General features: G+C 41.1%; 1 protein-coding gene across 1 annotated transcript in view; it reads right to left on the bottom strand.

Annotated features, from left to right (window-relative positions):
- fbn2a (fibrillin 2a) overlaps positions 1-17183 on the bottom strand; it is a 338906-nt gene that overhangs the window by 161591 nt on the left and 160132 nt on the right. Inside the window, exon 8 of the mRNA XM_072281722.1 lies at positions 12646-12771. Coding sequence (XP_072137823.1) covers positions 12646-12771 — 126 coding nt within the window. The remainder of the gene's footprint in view (positions 1-12645; positions 12772-17183) is intronic.

The raw sequence follows: 17183 nt of genomic DNA, 5'->3' as shown, positions 1-17183 counted from the left end.
GGAACTCAGCAGGCCAGGCAGCATCTATGGAAAAAAGTACAGTCAACATTTTGGGCCGAGACCCTTCAGAAGGTCCTGCCAAAGGGTTTCGGCTCGAAAAGTCGACTGTACTTTTTTCCATAGATGCTGCCTGACCTGCTCAGTTCCTCCAGCATTTTGTGTGCATTTTTAAATGTCACCCACCTCACCTCACTATGTTATTATTATATCACGGCTATAGTAGTAACAGTCCTTAACAAGTTTGTACTTTAATAGTCCAGCAGCATGCAAGTATGGAAGATACTGAGGTCAGGTAAAAAAAAATACCTATACTCTTCTCCTGGGCTTACCACTGACTCAAACTATGTTCTCTAATTTTCTGAGGTGAGGGGCTTAAATTTTTTTCATATCAGGTTCCACGACATACATCCATTTCAGGATGTATATTGTATACATTTCTCTGACATTAAATGTACCTTTGAAACTTCATTTCAGTCATAGAATATCCCCCTTCTTTTCAAAGGGATCATGGACCTTCATCACAAAAAGAAGTTTATCACTTAAGTAAATAAAGAGATTTTGTCCTGAAACACTAACTGTCTCTTATTCTAAAGATCGTGCCTGATCTGCCGAGTATCCAGCATATCCTGTTTTTATTCACAATTAAATAAAGTTCCCTTTTTGACCTTCCTTCTGCTTCCCATCCCAGTATGGACATCCAAAGCCCTCACTCAAGTTTATAACCCTCAATCAATATTCTAAACTCCCCCCAATGATTTCCCAATCCATACAATCCCCCCACTTATAGATTGATCTGCTATCTCAGTACATTACAGGTTTCCCCTGCCATCTGAAGGTAGAGCGTTCCTATGAAACGGTTCGTAAGCCGGAATGTCGTAAAATGAAGAAGCAATTACCATTTATTTATATGGGAAAATTTTGTGAGCGTTCGCAGACCCAAAAATAACCTACCAAATCATGCCAAATAAGACATAAAACCTAAAATAACAGTAACATAGAGTAAAAACAGGAATGATATGATAAATACACAGCCTATATAAAGTAGAAATACTTTTCCACAATCATTGCCTGCACTGTTCTCTGTAGTGAAAATCTCATACAAGCGCTCTCGGCAAAAACACCGCGCAAGCACTTTTGGCAGAAAATTTCACGCAAGTGCTCTCGGCAAAAACCCTCTCTACAGTAACCTTTAAGCTATGAAGCTGCCAAATCATACCAAATAACACATAAAAATACACAGCCTATATAAAGTAGAAATAATGTATGTACAGTGTAGCATCACTTACAGGAATCGGGAAGACAGCGCAGAGCACACTGATGATGGTCAGTGGCCCCCACCCTCCGGGCCGTCGACCGATACCAATTTGCGGAGAATGCAGCAGTAGCTGGGAGGCACACAGCACATCTTTAAGAAAAAAGCTGAAATAAACATGCTAATTAATTAGGTGCCACCCAGCACGTAATTGTCGGCTCAGATCAGAGGCGATTGTTGATTTCGGCTTTTTTCTTAAAGATGTGTTGGGTGCAATGAGAATTCATTGCATTCTCCGCGTCAATGTATTGGTCCGCGGCCTGTAGGTTGGGACCACTGGGGTGTCATCTCATCGTCGCCTGTTTCCATCAGGGCAGGCAGGTCATCTTCTATGTCTGCCTGCCTCATTGTTGAAGGTCAAGGTTCGTCGTCTGCTGTGGCTGATGTGGAAGGCTTGAAAAACGACAGTATGCGTGCCTGCTAGCCTCGCGCATTTTTCTATCATCCCATGCAATTGCTTCATGTTCAGTTCCTGGACGACTTCACTTTCGGCCCGGTCGCTACTGCATTCGGTTTCCATTGTTATTCTTTCCTCTTACAATTGCATCAGCTCTTCATCTATCAGTTCTCGGTCATGGGATGCCAAAACCTCTTCAACATCATCTTTGTCAACTTCCACAAGCCAAACTCACTTTGTCCTTACATCGTTCACCACGATCGAAACGCTTAATTATGCTTAGTTTTACGCTAAGTGTAACACCCTTACGAGCTCTTTCAGGCTTTTCCGATACCTTAGAACACATCTTGCTAACAGCTGCTCACAGGCACGTGTTTAAGCAATGCTGGCAAAAATGCCGTTCCAAATTCGGGGGAGAGTAGCTGCTCGGGGTAGCTGCATGCTGATTTTGTTTTTCCATGCACTGCCTTTTTTCGTAACAGTGAAAATACTTTCTGTTAGTGAAAACAGGGAACTAATGTAGGTCTTTCGTAACAGTGAGGTTTCGTAAAGTGAACGTTCGAAAAGCAGGGGACACCTGTATTATCCAAAATCAATTATTCTACTCACTCTTTCTGACTACATCCTCAACGATTATTATCGCGACACCAAATAATTGACAAGAGCTTGCTACCCAAAATTTGGACCTGAAAGGTAAGTATAATGAAAATATTTGGAAATACTCTATTCATAGTATTTAATTTTCTGAAAATCAATTCAAAATGAGTATTGCTGGCTGTTGATAATTATTTACTTTTGTTCATAGACAGTTTGAGATTAATTACTTAGTTTTAGGTTTCTTTTGGGTTCATGGGGATGGTTTTGGAGACAGACAGGGGAGTTAGGAACTTTGAGGCATCATCAAATCATCTACTTTCAGGGTGCCAATTAAGATGACTTGAAGCAGCGCAGCTCAATGGAAACGATCAAATGTTCCTGTTGCAGCCTGCTGCAGCTGAGAACCACAATTGCATTTAAGGTCCGTAGTTGGTAATGAGACTGAACAATTTATTGCTGCTTAAAATCAACAGATCGGACTGTCCCCTTAAGACATCAGTGGAAGCGACGTCATTGTCATGGACTAATTGTGTACTTAAATAAGCTAGGTTTTCAACTCCCAATACAGACCATCTTGCTGGCAAATGTACAGTCTCTGGCAAAAAAAAAATTGAAAGTCTCAGAGCTAGGGTACTGTATCAGGGAGACATTAGGACCATTTGCATAATTTGTTTCATGGTAACTCCTTCTGTTTGGGACACAGCAATTCGAATAGATGGGTTCACTATACACTGCCAAGATCGGACTGCTGTGTATGTTAAAATCAAAGGCAGGGGGTTTGCATCATGATCAAAGCCTCATGGTGTACAAACATGGTGATGCTCTCCCAATCCTGTTCACCAGATCTGGAACACCTTGCGATCAATTCCGACCATTTTACCTGCCGGGGAGATTTCAACAATCATTTTGGTAGCAGTGTACATTCCACCTCAAGCCAATGTTAAACAGATTCTAGACGAACAGAGCAATGTAATCAACGGGCATAGGACAGCACATCTGGATGCCTTCTCCATTACTTTGGGGATGTTAACCATGCCAGCTTGAAAAAGTCACTAAATAATTCTTATCAACAGATCACTTATAGTACCAGTGGAAACAACACACTGGACCACAGTTACACCACCATCAAGAGCACTTACGGTACTATTCCATACCCACACTTTGGAAAGTCTGATCATCTGGCTCTACTCCCTGAGTATAGGCAGAGACTGAAGATTGCAGCACCAGTAGTGAGGACCAAGAAGGTATGGACAAAGGAAGCACAGGAGCGCTTACCGGACTGCTTTGAATCGGTGGTCTGGACAGTATTCAGTGATTCATCTTTGAGTGTGGATGAGTATGCTGCAGTTGTCACGAACTTCATTAAAACCTGTGTGGATGAACCAGGAGGTTCATCGTCTGCTGAGGACTAGATCTACGGCACTTATGTCTGGCGACCCAGGTCTATACTTGAAAATCAGTTATGACTTGTAGAGGGCTATTTCAAGAGCTAAGAAACAATTCCAAGTGAGGCGACATTGGATACACATCAACTCTGGCAGGGACTGCAGAACATTACTTTTTATAAAACGAAACCCAACATCATGATTGGCAGTGATTCTTCACTACCAGACAAACTCAATGTCATTTATGCTCACTTTGAGAAGGAGAATAAAACTACAGCTATGAGGATCCCTGCTATGGCCCTGCGTTGGAGCCCGATGACAGGCTGTCTTACAGGAGGGTGAGCCCTCGCAAGGGGGCAGTATTCAAAGATATTTTCAATCTCTCACTACTACAGTTGGAAGTACCTACATGCTTCACAACAATTATAACCAGTGCCCAAGAAGCACAGTGTGAGCTGCCTTAATGACTATCGGCTAGTAGAACTCACACTTATGGTGATGAAATGCTTTGAGAGGTTGTTCATGGCTAGAATCAACTCCTGCCTCAGCAAGGACCTGGACCCACTGCAATTTGCCTATCACTAGAATAGGTCTACGATGGAAGCAATCTCAATGACTCTCCAGGTGGCCTTGGATCACTTGGACAATATAAATACCTATATCAGGATGCTGTTCATTGACCATAGCTCAGTGTTTAACACCATCACTCCCACAGTTCTGATCAAAAAGCTACAGAGCTTGGGCTTCTATATCTATACTTCTACTTCACTGACAATCAACATTGGTGCACCTCAAGGATGTGTGCTTAGCCCACTGCTCTACTCTTTTTATCCATGACTGTGTGCCTAGGCATAGCTTAAAAGCCATCTATAATTTTGCTGATGATACAACTTGAGTTGGCAGAATCTCAGATGGTGGTCAGAGGGTGTACAGGAGCAAGATAAACCAGCAACAATCTTGCACTCAACATCAGTAAGACCAAAGAGCTGATTGTGCACTTCAGGAAGGGTAAGACAAGGGAACACATACCAATCCTCATAGAGAGCTCAGAAGTGGACAGAGTGAGCGATTTCAAATTCCTGGGTGTCAATATCTCAAGATGTAACCTGCTCCCTACATATCAATGCATGCAAGACAGTGGCTATATTTCATTTGGTATGAGTGGGGTGTGGGGCTACTGTACAGGATTGATGTAAGCTACAGAGAGTTATATAATTAGTCCACTTCATCACGGCTACTAGCGTCCATAGTATCCAAGACATCCTCAAGGAGCGTTGCCTCAGAAAAGTGGTTTTCATCATCAAGAATCCCCACCACCACCACATGCCCTCTTCTCATTGTTACTAACAGGAAGGAGGTACTGAAACCTGAAGGCCACACTCAGCTATTCAGAAACAGCTTCTTCTCCTCTGCCATCCAATTTCTAAATGGACATTGGAACACTGAACACTATCTCACTCCTCTTTTTATAAATTTCGGTTTTTGCACAACTTATCTTAATTTGACTATTTAATATACATATATACTTAAGGTAATTTAGTTTTTCTTCTTATATTTACATTGTACTCTCGTCACAAAGTTTAACAAATTTCATGACATATGCTAGTAATATTAAATCTGATTCTGATCTGGCTCTGACTTAGAGGACAGGCCAGAATTTTAATTCTCCACTCGGTGTTTGAAGGACAGTGATGTGGATGAAGACCACCCAGGGTGCGTCAGTTGTCAGCGGGTAATGGAGTTGGTGTTCCATGCGGGCAGGAAGAAGAGATCCCGTAGGTTTGCAGATCAGTAAAGCCAGAGTTCCAGACCTAGCATTTGATGTTTGGCAGCTTCTGTGGTTGATGGCAAGGATCGAATCAGAAGTCCGGAAATAGAGCCCCGTTGGCCAGAGCACGTGTGTTTGTGAATCTCCGTGAGCCCGCAAGCCTATGTCTGCGTGTCGGTGTCTGAATCCAAACCTGAATCTGGGTCCACTGGAGGCTGAAAGTTGAAGAATGCTGACTGTCTTGGGTTTAGAGGTCTGTGTGTGTGCATGGGTGGGAGGCGGGAGCAGGGCCTTATTTTGCTGCTGTTGTTCTATTGCTTGCTGTGTTCTATTTTGTTGTTCTGCCAAGCATTGGGGGAATGGCGTAATGGCGCCAGAATGTATGGCGACACTTGTGGGCTGCCCCCAGCCACACCTTTGGGTGTGTTAGTTGTTAATGCAAAGTACACATTTAGTGTATGTTTTGACGTAGTACGTGTAATAAATAAACTTGAATCATTAACCTTTTCTTACTTTAGTATTATTAACCCTTGATTGTTCTTGAGGAAGTAATAATAGGCTACCTTCTTGAAGTGCTATTGGTGGTGCAGACATTCCGTCAATCGAATTGCTCTTTCAGTATAACTGTTTAACTTGCTAGGCTGTTTTACATGGTGGTTAAAAGTCAAGCACATTGCTATTGATATCAAGAGCATTCTGCCTTCAATTAGAAATGGAATAAATTACCAGATCATTGACTGACTTCATAATTTACATATAAAATTGTACTTAGCACCCCATAATTACTACTATTGGAACACTTCCAAGCGCTGAAATATACCGACCAACTTTCTGAAATCAATGCGTACATAGCACACTAATCAACAGGCACTTCCAGATCAGGTCAGACTCAGCGACCTATAGCCTGAGGTTGTGAGCCATAATAACATAATGCAAATTGTGAAAACAGCTGTACTTCTGTTGCATAGATAGCCCCAAGAGGTGCAGTCTCAAATGCTGGATTCCAGATTAAACTGCAGCACTCAATTAAAAGACAGAACAATAATCATTCCTTTAAGTCACTACTTCTATTGCAAATTAAAACCAAATATTTTAACATACTTTACACAAATTTGTCCTGCCGAAAGGTTTCGGCCTAAAACGTCGACTGTACTTTTTTTCACTGATGCTGCTTGGCCTGCTGAGTTCCTCCAACATTTTGTGTGTATTGCTCGGATTTCCAGCATCTGCAGACTTTCTCGTTTGTAATTTAATTACACAGATTAGGTTACCTGCAACTGCATCTAACCTATCACAATTTGGAAGCAACATGGACTAGCAATCCTTCCACTTGTAAGAAGTTTCTACAAGACTACAGTCAGCTGTAAAGCTGCTATACATTTATCTCTGATTGATTGAGATATTCAAACAGCCTTTGATATTCACTTGCTAAAAGAGATTAAAAATTATATTTATAGAACTGCAAACCAGGCAAAAATGAGACAATATTTACATGTGCGCAAAAATAACGTTCATCAAAAGTAGAGCTATTAGGACTTGATGTTTCAATCCCTACGGTAAGTCAGCACTCTCGATGTTGGCAGTGGGTTTAGAGTGGTGACAAGGAGGGAGGGTAGGTACGTCATCGGGGTCATCAGGTGAGCACCCTCCTTCTTTGACATTTCGTTGATAAGCCCACGATGTCTCCAGAGGGCTCAACGGTGCTACCTGGCATCCCAGATACACCCCCCTCAGTTCCATACCCTCCTGTCTTCATCTTGCAGCCCAGTTGTTGTCTTTCCTTTTAATCCAAATCCAGTTGCTGCTTTCTTCTGCTGCATTTGACAAGGACTTGATTGCTTGTTGGAGGGAGTGACCTCTCACCCCCATCTTCTTCAATAGACTGGTCGTAGATGTAGCAACGAATCTTCTGCATCCCACTTCTATACGGAAAATCTTGGTCTTCCAGCCGTTCTCGGCAGCTTCAGTTGCCAGTTCAGAGTACTTGGTCTTTTTCCTCTGATAAGCTTCTTCAACACCATCTTCCCATGGTACTGTCAATTCTACAACATATGCCAGCTTGGCTGTTATGGACCACAGGACCGTGTCTGGCCAGAGTGTTGTAGCTGCAATGTCTGGGGGAAACACAAGCTTTTTTTTCCAAGTCTATGTTCATTTTCCAATCCCAAGCAAAAGATAAATCACTTTATAAGTAATTCACAATGCTAATTAAATTGCACTGTGCAGTAGGAGCGTTTGTAAATTTCCTTGCATTTAACTGGCTCTCTGTTTGGAATCTTCAGTATTATAATGAGCATTACATTATTGGTTCCTTAGGGTTGTCATAGGCAGGGGAGGTGGGGTGGGGGGAATAAAGGCCCATTACCTAAATGCTCCCAATGGTGTGCTTCTCAGATAGTCTTTGACAACCAAGTCCAGCTCCTGGCCTTCACGCACTGTTTAGCTGCTAAGTCCAGAAGAAGAGTTTCTAGTCACAGGAGAAGGGGCAAAGGGAAAATGGGGAGGTTTAAGTTACTGGTGCCTTAAAACCAGTCGCTTCAGGAAGGTGGGGCTTGTCAGCTGTGCTTGGCAACTCATCGAGGAGATGGAAAACTCTGATCTCAAATCTCTGCTAACTTGCAGCTATACCCACTCATAGGGAAGGCTTTGGGAGTAAACCTGGAGGAAATCCTAATCCCTCAAATTCTCTCCATTATTCTCAAAGCTCAAGCCAGAGCAGGCTGGAATGCTTACTCTGCATCCTCGTTATTGCATAACAAATGGGTGATAGCATCCAGAATGGACCATCTGTCAAAATTAATTCTCCTTCTGCAGAATTTGACAATAACAGTAAAAGATGCAGCATGCAAAAGGTATAGATTGCTAAGGGCAACACACAGAAAATACTGGAGGAACTGAGCAGGTCCGAGAAATGGTGAGAGGAGAAATGGAATTGGGAATGGAAAAAGAGAGAAGGGAAAGGGTGAAAAATTATGGTAAGTTAGAGAAATTGATGTTCATGCCATTGGGTTGGAAGCTACCCAGACAGAATATGAAGTGTTGCAGAATATGAACTTTGGCCTCATCATGGCAATGGAGTAGGCTGCAGACTACCAGGTCGAAATGGGAATGGGAAGTTGAATTGAAGTGGGTATCCATGATATCCACCTTTTGTGGCAAACAAAGTGAACCGAAGCATACAGTACACTGGCCTTCATCAACTGTGGGGTGGAGTTTAAGAGCCGAGATGTAATGTTACAGCTATATAGGACCCTGGTCAGACCCCACTTGGAGTACTGTGCTCAGTTCTGGTCACCTCACTACAGGAAGGATGTGGCAACTATAGAAAGGGTGCAGAGGAGATTTACAAGGATGTTGTCTGGATTGGGGAGCATTCCTTATGAGAAGAGGTTGAGTGAACTTGGCCTTTTCTCCTTGGAGCGACAGAGGATGACAGGTGACCTGATAGAGGTGTCTAAGACGATGAGAGGCATTGATCATGTGGATAGTCAGAAGGCTTTTTCCCAGAGTTGAAATGGCTATGATGAGAGGGCACAGTTTTAACGTGCTTGGAAGTAGGTACAGAGGAGATGTCAGGGGTAAGTTTTTTATGCAGGGAGTAGTGAGTGCATGGAACTGGCTGCCGGCGATGGTGGTGGAGGCAGATTCGATAGGGTCTTTTAACAGATTCCTGGATAGGTACACGGAGCTTAGAAAAATAGGTATCCCTAGGTCATTTTTAAAGTAAGTACATGTTCGGCACTGTATTGTATGCCGAAGGGCCTGTATTGTGCTGTAGTTTTTCTATGTTTCTATGAAAAACCGAAGCTGGAGTCTCTATGCTGAGTTGAATGCTGACTGGCAACCCTTGCAATGCCACTGATGCCAAACTGCATCAGTCTCTGCCATTCCTTTGGATTCACCAGCTGTGTGGCGAGGAGAAGACTGCTGCATGGGCAATAGCTTGCTCACCATTTTGTACTGTACTGGCTTGCATATCACAGGCAGCTAGGACACAATATCCATGTTCGACCCTGACCGTCAAAGGTGTCATTACAATCATGGTAAAATAACTTAATTTTAACTTTTATGTAAATGAATGGATAATGGGCCTTTTGTCATCTGGTGTGGTGTCTGTGCCTAAAGACCAGCAGCACATTAACAGACTGAGGCACAAGTATTGCAGTGCATGTCTCATTAAAACACCATGGGACACAAAACCAGATGACAGAGACAGAAAAAAAACATAAAAAAGGGAAATTGATATAAACAAACGTTGGAAATTGAAGAAGTCAGTTAGTAACTGTAATAAGAAAATTCAGATGGACATACTGTATGTTGGATGCTGACTGAACATCCAACTAGAGTAAAAGGTGTGTTTAAAGAAAAAAGTAGAAGAAAGAAAATCAAGAGCTATTCTAGTGAAGAAACACAAGAACAGAGTTGAATTACAGAGGATAAAGAAAAACAGTGGTAAAAATACTTCATTCTGTAACTGAAAACTAAAGAGTCCTCACTCTAATCTAAATAGGCACCAGTCCACAGCATAAAACATCTCATAATTCAAGACACATTGTCAGTGATTTGGCAGCTTCATTCATCAAAGTTATAAAAATGCATCATTCATCAAAGTTAGGAAAAGAAAATGTATCACTGGTGTACAACAAAATATTCTTATGAGGGTAAACTAGACAAGGTCAACTTTGGAAGTTAACATTCCCTAGCACAGGGCTTCTTGTGAAGACAGTTTGTACTGAAAATTCAGATTTTCCATCTATGGTGGAAAATCACACAAACTATTTCAGCTCATTACTCCAATTTCTAACAGGAATGGACAAGAACAAAGTTCCATAACAGGTGCACATGTACACATTATACTAGGAGACATACTGGTTGACAAAAATTGGTATGTGTTTTGCCTACTTTTCTTGAGTGAAAAATATGCACATTGATGACACTTCATCACTAGATTGATCCACATTTTTACTTGGATCATGGTGAAGTCAACTTGCCCAAGTTAATTTTTTCGTGTCTGTGTGCCCACCAAAAAGAAAGCATTGTTTCTTGAATATTAACAAATGACCTAACACCAGCTTAAAATACTGGTTTCAATGCAGCAGGAGTCCACCCTGGTCTGCTGTGGATTCCAGAAGAGCTACTGCAAATGGGAACTATACCAAATCCAAACAATTCTCAACAATCAGCGTCAACAATGAAAATTATTTAATTCCCGACATAGATAGCTTATATCCGACTCAGTACAATATTATGAGCTTTTTAAAAATAATTTGTACAAAGGGTGCCCAGAGACTTTATAATATCTATAATATTAGTCAGACTGTGTGGAAATAGGCCTGTTGGCTCTAGTAGTGCTGACCATTATCCGTCTATTTACACTAATCCCCCTTCGATCCTGTTTTACTCTCCCCATTCCGATCAATTTACTCCAGGATCTGCCAAACTAGGGGCAATTTATAGAGGTCAACTAACCTACCAATCTGCATGTCTTTGGGACGTGTGAGGAAGCTGGGAATCTAGAGAAAGCCCCTGTGGTCAAAGGGAGAACAAGCCAACTCTATGAGGATAGTCAGAATTGAACAGAGGACGCTGGAGTTATGAAGCTGCTCCAGTGGCTGCACTAATGTACTGCCTATCAATAAAGCAAGAAACCTCCAACATTTGTTACTGCTGAGGTTAAAGAAAAAGAATTGCTCCAAAACCTTCTGTAGAGCTGATGTGCGTCTGTACAACTATTTTTAAAGAATTCGATCAGTGTCATGTGAGTGAGCATTATGACTAAACAGAACAAATTTGAAGAAAGTCAACATATACACTTAGTGACCACTTTATTAGTACCTCTTGTACCTAACAAAGTGGCCACTGACTGTATGTTAGTGGTCTTCTGCTCCTGTAGTCCACTCACTCCAATGTTTGACATGTAGTGCGTTCAGAGCTGCTATTCTGCACACCTTTGTTGTAATCCATGATTATTGGACTTACTATTGCGTTCCTGTCAGCTTGAACCAGTCTGGCCATCCTCCTCTGACCTCTCTCATAAACAAGGCATTTTCACCCACAGAACTGCTGCTCACTGGATGCTTTTTGTTTCTCGCACCATTCTCTGTAAACTCTAGAGATTGTTGTGCGTGAAAATGCCAGCAGTTTCTGAGATACTCAAACCACCACCCTGTCTGGCATCAATAATCATTCCACGGTCAAAGTCACTTAATTACATTTCTTCCCCATTCTGATGATTAGGCTGAATAACAACTGAAACTCCTGACCTTTTGTCTTCACGCTTTTATGCAGTGAGTTGCTGCCATATAACTGGCTAATTAGATATTTGAATTACCAAGCTGTTGTACCGGTATGCCTAATGAAATGGCATCTGAATGTATAGGCATCGTATAAACCATATTCACATGTAAAGCATAAATTAAATATAATTATACACTTTTTTTACAAGAAAGTACACAATTAGAACAAAAAAGAACAAAGTCCATTTTTTCTGCAAAGTGATCGAAGTGATCCTAGTCACAAACAAGAGAAAATCTGCAGATGCTGGAAATCCAAGCAACACACACAAAATGCTGGAGGAACTCAGCAGCCTATTCACCACACGTCAATTGTGCTTTTTTCCATAGATGATGCCTGGCCCGCTGAGTTCCTCCAGCATTTTGAAAGTGGTCATAGTGTTTCTTAAACTGTAGTGATTTGTGTTTTGCCAGTTGATTCAAGAACCAAATTGCAGTAAAAAACTACTTCTCCCTAAAATCAAGCATTTTAATTTTCTATTGCTATATTGCATGACACTAATAATAGAACCAAAAGAAATAATAAAAAAACACCAGAAGGGATTGGTGTCTAAAATAAATTATTTAGATAACCAGAAGTGTTAGGATTTGAAACCATATAACAGAATTTTTCACTATGATTTTAATAGTTTTATCAGTTTCCATGCCTCCCTATTTCAGTCCTATAATTTTACTTTAAAAACAACAGATTAAATCAACTGGTGGCAGAAGATAACTCTCAAAGAAACATTCTTTTGAGTAATTCATACAGAACTATTTCCTTCACATAATACACTCTCAGAAGGCCACCCAAAGCAAATAAAATAACAGAATGAAGGACTTTTGTTATACTTGGAAGACCTTTGCTTTCACTTTTAAAATCAGTATCTTGCAAGTTTGTACATCTTACTCACCAATACATCGAGAACCATCTGGAGATGTTTTATAGCCATGGGGGCAGGAACAGTAAAAGCTACCAATGGTGTTAGTGCATTCACCTCCGTCACAGGCACCAAGAGGTGTTCTACATTCATCAATATCTGGGGGAAAAATAATATGCAGAGAACGATTAAAAATAATAATCAGATATATCAACTTTCAATTGTTCTAAATACCTTTAGGAGAATTCAACGGCCTTGAAAATCTAAAAATTGTATCCATGTTCTTGCAAAGAGATCAGCAGAGATACTTTGAGCAGTGTCACAACTTAAACTTGGACCTAGAGCTTCCACCTGATGGGAGGGAGTAAGAATATTTAGCATGGGTGGGGTCTTTAATTATACTGGCTGCTTTACTGAGGTGGGGAGAAATGTAGACAGAATCCATAGAGGGAAGCTGGTTTCTATTCGGTGCTGAACTATGTTCATAGCTCTCTGCAGTTCCTTGCAGTCCTGGGCAAAGCAGTCCACCACACCAAGCATCTGGATAATATGCTTTCGATGGTATCTATAAAAATTGGTGACGGTCAAGAGTGACGTGCCAAATTTATTTAAACTCCTAAGGAAGTAGAAGTGCTGGTGAGCATTTTTGTCTGTGGCATCTACGTGATTGAATCAGGACAGGCTATGGGTGATGGTCACTCCTATGAACTTGAAACACTCAACACTCTCCACTTCAGCACTATTGATGTAAACAGGAGCACATGGAATCAGTGACCAGTTCTTTTGTGTTGCTGACATTGAGGGCAAGGTTGTTGTCATAACACCATGCTACGTGGCTCCCTATTGCTTTCCTGTTCTCCAACACATTGCCTTTTGAGATATGGCCCACTACAGTGGCGTCATCTCTGAACGTGTAGATGGAATTAGAGCATAAGCTTACCATGTAGTTGTGAGTGTATGAAAGTACAGTAGGGAGTGTTGAGTATTCTTACTGGCTGGGGTCTGTTAGTCATGAAGTCAAAGACGCAGTTGCAAAGGGAGGTGTTGAGTCCTAGGTTTAGGAGTTTGAATATGAATTTGCTTGGAATTTGAACTGAAGGTGGAGGTGTAGGTGTAGATATTGCATATGTACCTGACAGATGTTTTTACATATTTTTGGCACAACTAATAGGATGAGCAAATGGAACCTATTACAGGTGTGCACCGCTTAACGTCCGATCGCCTATCTGTAGTCCCGATCGGAGAACAGGATATAGTGGATGTAACCAATCTTGTGTCTCTTGAGCATCGTTGCATTATCCCTCTGTTTAACTTTCTTTTGAAAATATTACCATAAAGTGCATCATAACTTCCAAACGCAGCAAAGCCACTCTTAGTGATAGCAGCAGCAACAGGCAAAGGAAAAATATTGATTTGGAAGTGAAACAAAAGATTATTAAACAATATGAAGGTGGAAAACCAGTGAATGTTATTGCTCGGGATTTAGGCATGTCACACTCGACAATCCCGACGATCCTGAAAAACGAAGAAAAAATTCTCGAAGTTGTTAAAGGATCTGTTTCACTGAAGATACAAGGCTCACGAAAATGCGAGAAGGACCTATACTGGATATGGAGAAATTGCTAATGACATGGATTTAGTCAATACAGGTACACTGCAGTACTCCATATAGGTTTGCTAAGTATACAATATGGTGTTCGCACAATGTCCAAATCACATAACGTCCGATTTCACAGAACGTATCGTGGACGTTAAGCGACACATACCTGTATTACAATTATGAACAGAAAAAAGTAGGTTGAATGGAGTAAGCAATAATAACCATACCATAAAGTGAGTGCAAGGGTTTGCTTCCTACCATACAGGATGTTAGAAATAGGTATACTATAAGCTGCCTGCACTACGATAGTTGAAGCAGAAGATGTGAAATGAGTTGCAGAGTTAACTCTTGTACCAAAATCCCATTTCACATGCCAAATAAAACAAGGCTCTAGCTCAGTATCTAATAATTGCAATGGTTATAATACAGTTGCATTTGTGGCAATGTGGAACACTTGAGTAATGTATTAGAGATGCCAAGGAGAGTGATTAAAAATTTAAAAAGAAAGCAACCATAATTTGGGTAATAAAGCCAACAAATTAATGTTTAAATTGAATGCTTAAAAGCAAATTAATTTTGAATACCATCATAAGGTAACAGGAAAGGCTGATGAAGAGAATAGAGTAAATTTCACCTCCAAGGACCTTCAAATACTGACAAAATCTAATGTAAAATGCTTCCAGCAAATTACTGCAATTCTATTTTCTCAACATAAGCTAAACAGTTGTTTCTCGGACGGGACAGTAGTAGAAACAATGTCCTCAAAGAATCAACGTTGGACCACTTCCTTTTTTTCCTTGTACATCAGTAACTATGGGTATAGAGGATAACAATAATCTATTACTCTATATGGTACTAGCCCAGTTAGACAACTTGGTTGGTATGGATGAATTGGGCTGAAGTGCCTGTTTCTGTGCTAGATAGCTCTCAGGGCCTCACGACCAGCTGCTTTTCGATATGCCAAGGACGTGGCCTGGAAGACTAGCGTACCTTCAGGGCGCCGGATTTTCCTGGCTCTGGAGGCGGGCTGATTCCAGGCTGGCGCTGCTGACTGATGCGTTGCGGGAGAACACGGAAGATCAGAAGCAGTGGGTGTGCTGCTTCCAATGTACCCAGAGACCTGAGTTCTTTGGGCACAGGGCTCAGGAAAAGCGATGCAACAGACTTTTAACTCCATAAGTCAGCGAGCTGTTTTGTTATGTCTCCCCTCTCGCTGTGAAACCGGGCACTTCTCTTCCCCTTATTAGGGAGAGAGAGTAAGCCTACGGCATGCCGAATACTGGGTGAACGAGTAGTCTTTGGGGTACTGCAAGTCTGTGTCTTTATTGATGCTTTGCTGCACACTTGAATGCTTGGTGGGGGGGGGCGCCGATGCTTTTTTGCTGGTGGGGGTGAGACGGTTCGTTGCCTTGCTGCTGCTTGTGGGGGGAGGGGGGAGCTGGGGGGGACTTTGGGGTTCTAACATTGAACTGTCATTCATTCTTTGGGGCACTCCACTGTTTTTGTGGATGCTTGTGAAGAAAAAGAATTTCAGGATGTATATTGTATACCTTTCTCTGACATTAAATGTATCTGTTGAAACCTATTGATTCTATGGCAACACCAAAATTGGAGGCATGCCAAATACGTATAACAATAGAGTACATAGATAAGGGAGCAAATGAGCACAGAAGTGGCTGAGGAATCTTAATATAGCTAAAATCAGTTTCTTTCAGCAACAGAGAAGTAAAGAAATGCCATTAACCTTATTGTTGCACTGTTCCTGCAATTACTTTATGTAGCTCTGAGAAACTGATTAGTTTAGAAATTGGAATTGTCCTGAAGCAGTGTGAGCAACAAACAACCACTCTGCCTTAGGCACAGAAGCATGAGGTGCACAAAACCAGAAGGTCCTTTGAGAGGTTACCAAGGCCAAAGGTCTTCTTAGCTATTTCTAAGTCTCACTGATGTCCATAAATCATAGTTATAAATAATCCAAAAATTTAAATAGAAATATACTACATAAAAATGGGAAATTAATTAAAACATAAAGCAAGAATATTTCTTTTATTCATGAACTATATAATCCTAAGAGGCATGACACAATTGTATTTAGTCTCTTAGTCTACACATCATGGATCTCAGTGCATGACCCAGCAGAAGAGGAAAACATACCCAAGTCTGCCCTAACATTGGATCCCTCGTGGATTTAATAGTGGAGCTCCACCTTTGTGTAGCTTAATCCCTCAATTACACTGAATAAAGTTGGAGCTCTAATTTTCAATGTTGAGTAAGCACTGATTTAATTCAATTCAGCAGACAGCAACAGGTTTAATGGAAATAGGCAGGTTTCAGGTATTTTACATTTGTAATTAACTGATTTAATTTTAATATATTCATTTAGTTCAAAGGATCTTGCAGTGTTTTATTTTTAATTTTAATAACTTTTTACAAGTGATTAATTTTAATAACTTTTATTAATTCTGAATATTTAAAAAAGCAGTATGAATGCACAGAACACAACTGAGCCAAATAGAACCATCTTTAGTACAACTGCGAAAATCCAGCATCTAATTGTTCCAAAATCCAGATGATGCAACATCTGGCTCACTCGTTATTCCAGAATGTGGGTCGGGGATCCAGAGAGCAAGAGGAGGATCCTGCTGGGATTTTGAAGTGGATCACCACCTTTGTGCAGCTTCATAGCAGGTACGCTGAAAAACTGCAGGCCAAATACCGAATTAATTCATTTCATTTCAGCGGAAAGGCCAAGTTCCAGACTGTGGGCCAGGTGTGCATGACTGGAGATGGGGTCAGGATCGCTGAAGTTCAAAGTTCAAAGTAAAAATTATTATTATAGTACATACATGTCATCACATACAACCCTGAGGTTCTTTTTCTATGGGCATACTCAGCAAATCTACAGAACAGTAACTGTCCAAAAGACTTGTGGAAATAGGACCATTCAGTGTTATCGAAGAGGATATATGAG

The sequence above is a fragment of the Mobula birostris genome, chromosome 17 (genome assembly GCF_030028105.1).
Source record: "Mobula birostris isolate sMobBir1 chromosome 17, sMobBir1.hap1, whole genome shotgun sequence".
Lineage (NCBI taxonomy): Eukaryota > Metazoa > Chordata > Chondrichthyes > Myliobatiformes > Myliobatidae > Mobula > Mobula birostris.
Note: the sequence above shows the minus strand (reverse complement) of the source record. Positions and strands in the feature narration are given on the sequence as shown.